The sequence below is a fragment of the Orycteropus afer genome, unplaced genomic scaffold (assembly GCF_000298275.1).
Source record: "Orycteropus afer afer isolate SDZICR_OR568_19922 unplaced genomic scaffold, OryAfe1.0 scaffold00136, whole genome shotgun sequence".
Classification (NCBI taxonomy): domain Eukaryota; kingdom Metazoa; phylum Chordata; class Mammalia; order Tubulidentata; family Orycteropodidae; genus Orycteropus; species Orycteropus afer.
Genome location: NW_006921723.1, coordinates 1,703,974 through 1,714,447, shown reverse-complemented (window position 1 = coordinate 1,714,447; position 10,474 = coordinate 1,703,974). Strand labels below are relative to the sequence as shown.

At 49.8% G+C, this 10,474-nt stretch overlaps 1 protein-coding gene across 1 annotated transcript in view; it reads right to left on the bottom strand.

The window, feature by feature from the left end:
- NIBAN3 (niban apoptosis regulator 3) overlaps nt 1-10,474 on the bottom strand; it is a 31,631-nt gene that overhangs the window by 14,879 nt on the left and 6,278 nt on the right. Inside the window, exons 3-8 of the mRNA XM_007945340.1 lie at nt 9,941-10,055; nt 5,797-5,964; nt 5,053-5,168; nt 4,863-4,967; nt 4,497-4,659; nt 3,626-3,816 (exon numbers count right to left, since the gene is read on the bottom strand). Of these exons, the coding sequence (XP_007943531.1) occupies nt 3,626-3,816; nt 4,497-4,659; nt 4,863-4,967; nt 5,053-5,168; nt 5,797-5,964; nt 9,941-10,055 (858 nt within the window). The remainder of the gene's footprint in view (nt 1-3,625; nt 3,817-4,496; nt 4,660-4,862; nt 4,968-5,052; nt 5,169-5,796; nt 5,965-9,940; nt 10,056-10,474) is intronic.

The window sequence follows — 10,474 nt, the reverse complement described above, 5'->3', positions numbered from 1 at the left end:
GGGAGGCCATCAACGAGATGAATTGACATGGTGGCTGTGATGATGGGCTCAAATATAGCAGGGATCATGGATCTGGTGTGGGATCGGGCAGTGTTTCGTGTGTGGGGTCACCATGAGTTGGAAATGACTCGACGGCACCTAACAACAACAACATCCCTCCCTTCACATCCCCTTCGAGGAGCTCTAGTAGCAGGGTACGTAAGGCACTTGACTGCTAACCAGAAGGCTAGTGGTTCAAACCCACCAGCCATTCCTCAGAAGGAAGGTTGGACAATCTACTTCCATAGTGATACCGCCTCAGAAACCCAAGGAGGGGTCGCTTTGAATTGGATCTGACTCAACAGCAGTGAGTTTGGTCTTTTGCTTTGGTATCAATGATATTGTTTGATAATTTCCACATTCTGTGGGATCACCTTTCTTTGGAATGAGTACAAATATGGATCTCTTCCAGTCAGTTGGCCAGGTAACTGTCTTCCAAATCTCTTGGCACAGCCAAGTGAGTGCCTCCAGCACAGCATCTGTTTGTGGAAACATCTCAATGGGTATTCCATCAATTTTTGGAGCTTTGTTTTTCACCAATTCCTTCAGTGAAGCTTTGACTTCTTCCTTCGTTACCATTGGTTCTTGATCATATGCCACCTCTTGAAATGGATGATCATCTATCAACTGTTTTTGGTACAGTGACTCTGTATATTCCTTCTGTCTTCTTTTGAAGTTTCCTCCATCATTCAACATATTGCCCATGGAGTCTTTCAATATTGCAATTTGAGGCTTAATTTTTTTCCTCAGTTCTTTCAGCTTGAGAAATGCTGAGCATGTTCTTCCCTTCTGGTTTTCTAACTCCACCTCTTTGCACATTTCATTGTAATAATTGACTTTGTCATCTTGAGCTGCTCTTTGAACTCTTCTGTTCAGCTCTTTTATCCTGTCGATTCTTCCATTTGCTTTGGCTACTCTCCATTCAACGGCAAGTGTCAGAGTCTCTTCTGACATCCATTTTGGTCTTTTCTCCCTTTCCTGTCTTTTTAATGAACTTTTGCTTTCTTCATGGATGATGATCTTGATGTAATCCTACAGTTCTTCTGGTTTTTGGTCAATGGTGTTCAATGCATCAAATCTATTCTTTAAATGGTCTCTAAATTCAGGAGGGAAATTACAAGGTCATGTTTTGGCTCTCATGGACTTCTTTTAATTATCTTCAGCTTCAGCTTGAACTTGCATATGAGCAGTTGATGGTCTGTTTCACACTCAGCTCCTGGCCTTGTTTTGGCTAAGATATTGAGCTTCTCCATCACCTCTTGCCACAGACGTAGTCAATCTTATTCTTGTGTACTCCATCTGGGGAAGTCCACGTGTATAGGTGCCGTTTGTGTTGTTGAAAAAAGGTATTTGCAATGAATAAGTCATTGGTCTTGCAAAAGTCTATCACGGGATCTCCAGCATTATTTCTATCACCAAAGCCATATTTTCCAACTACCAGTGATTCTTTTTGTTTCCAACTTTTGCATTCCGATTACCAGTGATAATTAACACATTTTGGTCACATGTTTGGTCAATTTCAAACTGCAGAAATTGGTAAAAATCTTCCTCTTTGGCTTTGGTGGTTGGTGCATAAATTTGAATAATAGCAGTATTAACTGGTCTTCCTCATGTTGTTGTTGTTGTTGTTATATGCCTTCTGGCTAGCAGTCAAGTGCCTTAGGCACTATGCTACCAGAGCTCCTGGTCTTCCTCATAGGCATATGGATATTACCCTATCACTGACAGCATTGTACTTCAAGATAGATCTGGAAACATTCTTTGTGATGATGAATGCCATACCATTCTTCTTCAATTTGTCATTCCCAGCACAGTAGATTATATAGTTGTCTAATTTAAAATGGCCAAAACTGGTCCATTTCGCTCACTGATGCCTAGAATATCAATATGCTTTCCATTCCATTTTGGACAACTTTCTATTTTCCTAGATTCACACTTCATACATTGCATGTTCTGATTATTAATGGATGTTTGCAGCTGTTTCTTCTTGTTTTGGGTCATGCCACATAAGCAAAGGGAGGTCCTGAAAGCATAAGTCCATCCATATCATTAAGGTCAGCTCTATTCTGAGGAGGCAGCTCTTTCCTAGTCATATTTTGAGTGCCTTCCAAGCTGATGAGCTCATCTTCTGGCACTATATTGAACAATGTTTCAGGGATATTCATCAAGTTTTTCAGTACTATATCAGACAGTACTTCATTGCTATTCATAACATTTTCACTGGCCAATTCTTTGAGAAGTAGACGGCCTCTGCCTTCTTCTGAGTCTGTCTTAGTCTGGAAACTCCACTGAAACTTGTCCACCACGGGTAACCCTGTTGGCATTTGAAACACTGGTGGCATAGCCTCCAGCCTCATAGCAACACAGAAGCCACCACAGGACGACAAACTGACAGACCAGTTCATCTCCCTTAATTGTTCCAAACTTCTCTACTCTCGCTTCCTGGCTGCCCTACCTGTTCCAGCCCTCCAAAAACAGGAGCACTGAGTGTACGCTAACATCAGTGGAATGTTCTGGGTGAGGAGAGTAAGAATCGTGGCACAACATGAAACATGTGATTAGTGTCATTGAGCTGTAAGTGTGGAACTTGTTGTGTTGGATGATATTTTGGTGTGTATGTTTTCACCACCTTAAAAAAAAAAAAAAAGGAAACACTGAAAAAATGATAAGACTCAGTGCTGGTGCCATGGAGGGAAAAGAGACACACAGTCCTATGGTGTTTACTGAACATGGCCTGATGCTGGCTCTGTGCTGGGCTATGGGGCTACAGAAATGGAATAATGCAACCCTGGTTTTGCCTACAAGGAGCTCAGGGTCAAGTTGAAGGAGACAGACTGCAGACAAACAACTACAGAAGTGTGTAAATGCTGCTGTGATGTGGGAAGGATGGGCAGCTGGAAGAGCAAAGTGATTGAAGGAAAGTTCTTGGAGAAGGTGGTTATGAAATGGAGATCTAATAACAGATCTAACGAGGAGCTGAAGGTTGCCTGGCACATTAGAAACAAAGAAAAAAAAAAACAACCTCACTGCCATCTAGTGAATTCAGACTCACAGTTCCAAGATGGTAAAATCTTTACGGAAATAGATTGCCCCGTCTTCCTCCCACAGAGAGGCTGCTGGGTTTGAACCACCAGCCTTCTGGTTAGCAGTCAAATGCCTTAGGCAGTACACTACCAGAGCTCCTTGTCTGGCACATAGTGACCCCTCCTTGGGATTCCCAGGTGGTATCTCTAGGGAAGTAGATTGCTCAATAGTAGGTGCTTATTTAATATCAGATGAACTGAGTCGACCTGCATTGGACAGAATTTTCTGGCTTTGGGTTTGACCCTGTTGCTGAAGTTGGGGACTGGGAAGAGGAGTATAGGGGAAGATGACACCAGAGAGTTTTTGCTAAAATGCCTCTCCTCCCCCTACCGAGATTAAACGGTGCCCAATGACCATAACAAGAGTAGAGGAGAGAAATGCAAGTTCCTCTATAAGTAAAAAGCAGCCTAGAACAAATTTCAGAGATTTGTAAACAGAAAGATGCAAGATTCCTGCAACTTTTCCGTTTAGGTAATGCATTGCCCTGCTCGTGGGAGCTCACCTCCCTGCTCAGCCGAGCGCCGGAGCGGCTCCCACGGAGATGGTGAAACAGTTTTTCGATGCCGTGAGCAAGGAGGGTCTGTACCGCCGCCAGTGAGGTCCCCACGGTGCTCTGCAGCGTCTGCGTGACCCGAGCCAGCTGTACACCAACCTCCCGGCGCAGGCACGACTCGAGGGGGCCCTGGACCTTAGCTGGGGGAGAAGACACGGGCTTGGGGTCCCCTCCATGAAGTGGCCGGGCAAATGGTGGGAACAGGGCCATCTCGGATCAACAGGCCAATGTAGAACGGAACACAAGTTGAACACCCGCCTTCACTCCATTTTACAGGTGAGGAAATTGAGGACCAGCCCAAAGGCTCACAGCCCCGGAGCACAGAGCCCGAATTCAATCGAGGGGCTATCAGGGTCTGAGGGGCTATTAGGGTCTGCGATCTGGACGGCCCCACCCCACCCACACCCGCCCCGCTTCCTCTGCCCCTCCCTCATCCGGCCTCACCCCTTCCCACAACCCTGCCCTAGATCTCCAACTCCGCCCCTAGCCTCGTCTCTCGGCCCAGCCATGCCCCATTCCCATTTAGGCCTGCCTCATCCTCCCGCCCCGCCATTTCCCTTTTGCTCCCTCATCGTTCCCCAAAACCGTGCTCCCATCCTTCCCCTCAGGTTTCCTGCCCCTTTTCTCAGGCCTCTCACCCCTTTCTTTACCGGCCCCGCCCCTCCCTGACCCAGTCCAGGAAGGCCCCGCCTCTGCCCTGACCTACCCTCTCTCCCTCCGGACTAGACCGATTCCTTTCTCTGGTCCCGCCCCGCATCCAGGCTCCTCCCCTTTCATCCTCTTGCCCAGACCCTCCCTCCAGGCCTCGCCCCTGCCTCACCTAGCAGCCTTCCCGCCACCCGCGCCCGAAGCCGCAGTGTCTGGTCCACGTCGGGACGGATGGCCCTCTCCAGAGTGGCCAGCAGCTGGTTCTTTTCAGGCTGGAAAGCGCGAAGCTCCGCAGAGACCCCGGCCAGGACGGCGGCGTGGACTGCGTCCAGAAGCTGCAGGACCCAGCACGGGGACCCACATGGGCCAGGATCGCGAGGGACAGCCGGGGAGAGGGGGCAGAAAGAGACGGGGAGATGGAGAGACAGGACAGACAGGGAGATACAACAGGAGAGACCGGGAGCAAGTTGAGGCGGGGAGGGAGATCCTGGGCGGCCCGACCCGGCACCCTCTCCTTGTGGCTCCCACCCCGCCTTACCTCGGTCCAGGCCCAGGCGCGGGCGTGGCCGGCCCCCCGCAGGCCCGGCTGGGTCTGGGCGCTCAGCTCGGGTAGCAGCTTCTGCATCAGCACTGCGGTCAGCACCTGCGGGAGACCGGGCTGTGGAGGCCAGGCGGGGGCCGGGTGGAGCCTGGGTGTTCGGGGCGCAGGAGCGCAGGAAGGGACTGACCTCCGCGTCCGAGCCCAGAGTCACATCGTCGTCGCCAAAGTGGCCTTGGAGCTGTCGGTACTGCCGCACTGCGTCCAGGAAGGCCCGGGCAGCGGGGGCCGGACTCCGCTGCAGGACTGAGGGGCTCCCTAGTACTCCGAGAGGCCTCCCATCTCCACCTACCTTCTTCTCCCCCTCCGCCCCACCACGTCCCACAACACCCGAATCCTGTCCATCTCTGCGCCTTTGTATTGACAGGGCCCTCTGCTGGGACCCCACCTGCCCCCAGGATCACGACTCGCCCATGAGGCGCCTTTGTACCAGTTGAAAAAAGGCACTGCCACCCGTGGTCAGCTACTGGTGGGACCTGGGAGAGTGTGGGAGGCCTGAGAGAATGGGTGGAGCCTCCTGGGGGCGGGGCTTGGTGGGTGGGGCCTAGAAGGATTGAAACCCGCCCCCTCTGAATTCAACTTGTTTACGCAGTGTCAGTCCTGTTTCCCTTCTCCAGGGTCCTGGTCTCTCATCTTCTTCAGGCTCTAGCTTCAACCTCTGGGAAGCCCTACCTGACCCCAGGAATGGGCTCCCATAGTACTGTCCCCATCACAGTCCTGACTACTCCAGGCTGTCTGGTGTCCTCTCTGCATCTCCCAACAACTCACTTTACAGATAAGTAAACCACAGTTTGGAAAGATTTCCACAACCAGCAAGGGCACACGCAACCTCGGAGCCTGAGCTGCACCACTGCCTAGCCCCGCCAGGACCCACCAGTGCCACGAAGCCGGATGCCACCCTGGAGGGCCAGTTTCCAGGCGCACTGCGCTTCCCTGGTGACTGCGAAGAAACAAAGATGCCCACGAAAAGGGTGTTGCAGGAAGAGGGGGAAGCTCTTGGGCATGTCCAGAAGGGGGTGGGGCTCTTCCTGTGCATGGTCTCCTGAAAGCAGAAAGAAAATGATCATGTTTTCATTCATTTGTTCTACAATTCATCACTCATTCACTAGGAGAAAATGTCCATGAAATGTTTAGAGCAGCCCCTGGTGTGGCCATTGCTCGTGGCATGGCATGAACTATCGTAATTATTGCTGCCATTATCATTATTCCAGCAGTACTGTGCTTGGGCACAGTCCTGAAGAACAGTGAACCATATTCCTCTAGCATATGCCCAAAGCAGACATCACTAATCCATCCCTGCATTGTTTCCCAGGCTAAGTATCATCAACACAGAACCCTAGGCAGACATCACCAATCAACCCAAGTTGGGACATAAACCCTGACTTTTGTCCGCACCTGATGGCTAAAAGGAGTCAGCTAGGCCCAGGTTTGAGGCAGGACATCACTTACTACACTTGGAAAGAGATAGATAGTCGTCACTGAGTTGTTGCCAGCTCATGGTGACCTTATGTATAACAGAATGACATGCTGCCTGGTCTTGCTTGTCATGCTCAGGTTGCCAGTATGTTCGAGCCCATCATTGTGGCTAGTTTGCCAGTCCTCACCAAGGAAGGAGCTCTGGTGGCACAGTGTCCAAGGCATTTAACTAGTAACCAGAAGGTTAGTGGTTCAAACCCACCAGCCACTCCACAGGAGGAAGATGAGGCAATCTACTTCTGTAAAGAAACCCAGAAACCCAACGGGAGTCGCTATGAGTCAGAATCGACGTGGGTTTGGTTTGGTTTATTTTGGTCTCACTGAGGATCTCCCTCACCTTCACTGGCCCTCCACGTTACCAAACATGATGTCCTCTTCCAGTGATTGATCCCTCCTGATACTATGTCCAAAGCAAGTGAATTGGCCGATGTTCTATTGTGATCCATAAGGTTGGTTTTCATTGGCTGGTTTTTGGAAGGAGATCACTGGGCCTTTCTTCCAAGTCTTAGTCTGGAAGCTGCACTGAACCCTGTCCACCCTGGGTGATCCTGCTGGGATGTGAAACACTGGTGGCATAGCTCCCAGCATCACACCAACATACAAGCCACTACAAGATGACAAACTGACAGATGAGTTGGAGCTCTGTGCCTAGGGCACACTTTTTTCATCTCTTTGACCTCAATTTTCCTGCCTGTAAAATGGGGTTAATAGTGATATGGACCACCTTGAGCTGTTGGGCAAACAACACAAGTGAGTTTATTTTTGATTAATTTATTTGGGGTCCTTTAAATCCTTAAGGAGCTCTGGTGGTATAGTGGTTAAGGCATTTGGCTGCTAACCAAAAGGTCAGTGGTTCGAACCCACCAGCCACTCCGTGGAAGAAAGATGAGGCAATCTGCTTCCCTAAGGAATTGCAGCCTTAGAAACCCAATGGGGGTCGCTATGAGTTAGAATTGACCTGATGGTGGTAAGTCTGGTTTTTGGTTTTTAAAGCCTTAGTCAAATGGAGTCAAAGGAGCTTTGGTGGTGCAGTGGTTAAAATGCTCAGCTGCTAACCAAAAGGTCAGCCATTCGAATCCATCAGGCACTCCATGGGAGAAAGATGTGGCAGTCTGTTTCCATAAATATTAATGGCCTTGAAACCCTATGGGGAAGTTCTACTCCGTCCTATAGGGTTGCAATGAGTTGGAATCCATGGCAGTGAGTTTTGGTTTTGGTTTAGTTTAGTTTTGAAATTCTCAGTCACCCGTCTGTCAGTTTGTTGTGTTTCACTGGCTGCCGTGTTGCTGGAAAGCATGCTGCCAGTGTTTCAAGTGCCAGCAGGATCACCCTCAGTGGACAAGCTTCAGTGGAGCTTCCAGACTAAGACAGTGTAGGGAGAAAGGCCTGGTGTGATACTTCCAAAACTAAGCCGATGGAAACCCTATGGGTCACTAGGGAATACTGTCCACTATGGCACTAGGAGATGAGCCTCCCGCTGCGCCTGCACGACCGACCCCCAGTAAAATCGCTGCTCACCAGGGCTCGGAGGAGCATGCCTAGTGGGCCAGAGCCCCTGTGTGTCGTCACACATCAGTGCTGGGAGAAGTAAGTGCTACCCACAACCCCATGTCATGTCATAAGAAACCCAAACCCCTTTTTTTGATATCTTAGCATCCCCTTCTCTTCCAGCCTCTGCTTAAACATTACTGCTTTCAAAACAGCAGACCTATTTGTCTTCTAATCAACTCATACCCACATGTCAAAGCCAAGAGAACAGTCCAGAGGTAACTCCTACCCTAGCTGCTTCTCCCATTCCCCACCCATACATCCCATCTGGGAATCCAGACAAGGATTCCCTGCCCTTCCCTGCTTAATTCGCACCCCTAATAATAATAATAATAATAATAATAAACACTGCCATCGAGTGGATTCCGACTCATAGCAACCCCCATTGGGCTTCTGAGGCAGTAAATCTTTACAGAAGTAGATTGCCCTGTCTTCCTTCCACAGAATGGCTGGTGGGTTTGAACAACCAACCTTCAGGTTAGCAGTCAAATGCTTTAGGTACTGTGCTACCAGAGCTCCCTTCCCATTCACTGCCAGTTTCCCATTCATTGCCTTTACATAGCCACTAGTTCCAAAGCTGCTCAATAAAGTGTACAATAAAGTGCACGGCATCCTCACACCTCAGGAAAGGCTGAGCCCGGGTCCATTCCCTCTCTCCCTGACTCTCCCCATCATTAGCACCCACATATATGAACGTTGTGTGCAGCGGTCCTCAAGCGTGCTTCCTTCCAGGACCTGTGGATGATAAACTCATTTCCTCATTTTGTTTGTTGAATGTTAAAGTACATTTTGTACCCAAAGAAACCTTCACTTAATACCCATGCAGGTGGTCCCACCAGCTGCCCCGTTCTGGATGGCTGTGGGACTCCTCAGAAGGAAGATGGGGCAATCTACTTCCGTAGTGATACTGCCTCGGAAACCCAAGGAGGGGTCGCTATGAATCAGGTCCGACTTGACTGCACATAACAACAACAACATTCATCTAATATCAACACAGCCCATGGGGAGAGGACACCTGGATGCTCATGCTGGTCTCTCCTGGACCTTGCCCTGTGTGCCTCTTCCCCTTGCTGATTCTAGTCTGTGTCCTTTCAACATAATAAACCACAATCCTGCATATAATGCCTTTCTGAGTTCTGAGTCCTTTCTGTGCATCATCAAACCTGAGAAGCTCCTTGGAACCCCTGAGCTCGCAAGTGGTGTCAGAAGTGAGAGTGGTCTCAGAGCCTCCCACACTTTGCATTATGTGTTATTGTTTTTACCCTTTGCTACTTTGATTCTTTTGCTACTTTTGATTTAAAGAGCTCTGGTGGCTCAGTGCCTAAGGCATTTGACTGCTAACTAGAAGGTTGGCAGTTCAAATCCACGAGTCACTCCTTGGAAGAAAAATGGGGCAATCTACTTCCATAAAGATTTACAGTGTTGGAAACCCAATGGGGGTCGCTATGAGTCAGCATCGACTTGATGGCAGTGAGTCGTTGATTCTAAGATCCCTGGGTAGTGCATGGGGGTCAACCGCTAACCTATAAATGTTGGTGGTTTGAAACCACCCATAAGAATGTGGAAGAAATGTCTGGCAATCTGCATCCATAAAGATTACAGCCAAGAAAACCTCAGGGCCCACAGTCCTGCTCTGGAACACATGAGGCTACCATGAGTCAGAATTGACTCCATAGCAACAGGGTTGGGTTTTTTTTGGGGGGGGGGAGGGAGGGGCGTATTTTGATTCTGCTCAGGTGACCTGGGTGTTTCTAGAGCAGTGTCCTCACCCAGGGGTGTTCTGTCTCTAGGGGACACTTGGAGCCTGGGGACACTTTGGGTTTTCAGACTTGAGGGGTTGCTACTGGCCTCCATTGGGTGGGGGCCAAGGACGCTGCTCGACACCCTGCAGCACACAGGAGGCCCCAGCACAGAGGACAACCCTCCTCAAACGCCAGCAGTGCCGCAGCAGGGAAGTCCCAGTCCTGTGGTTCCGGGAGCCTCACCTGAGTCACCAGAGGGATCTGGGCAGAGGCCATTCAACAGGCGGAGATACTTGTGCTGTGAGGTCAGGACTGTGTACCCCGTCAGGGTGGTGGAGCCAAGGGGCTTGCCCCCATTTTCATATTCCTACAGAAGGGATCCAAAGAATGAGTTTAGGATGAATCTAATCTATGGCTTCCACACCCCAACTTTAGACCCCAGGGAAGGTTTGGGGAGAACTAGGACATTCTCCATCCTCTCTCCTCCCACCTTCATGTCTCCAGCAGCCCTTATATGCCCACTTGATCCCAAGTGTGTATGAGATTATCTCACTGAATCCCCAAAGTCCCATGTGGCATGGGTCACCAGCATGCCAGTCCACAGATTAGAAAACTGAGTCTCAGAGAGTCTGGTGACTCGCATGAGCTCCCTAGCTGGGAAGCCAGCACTGCCATGATGAGCAAAGGTCTCAATGTAGTTTCACCAATGAGTCCTCCTGCCCTCCCTGCCTGTGGCTCAGTTTACCCCCTAGCCCACAGGAGACAAAGCAAGCTGGTCGTCCAAAC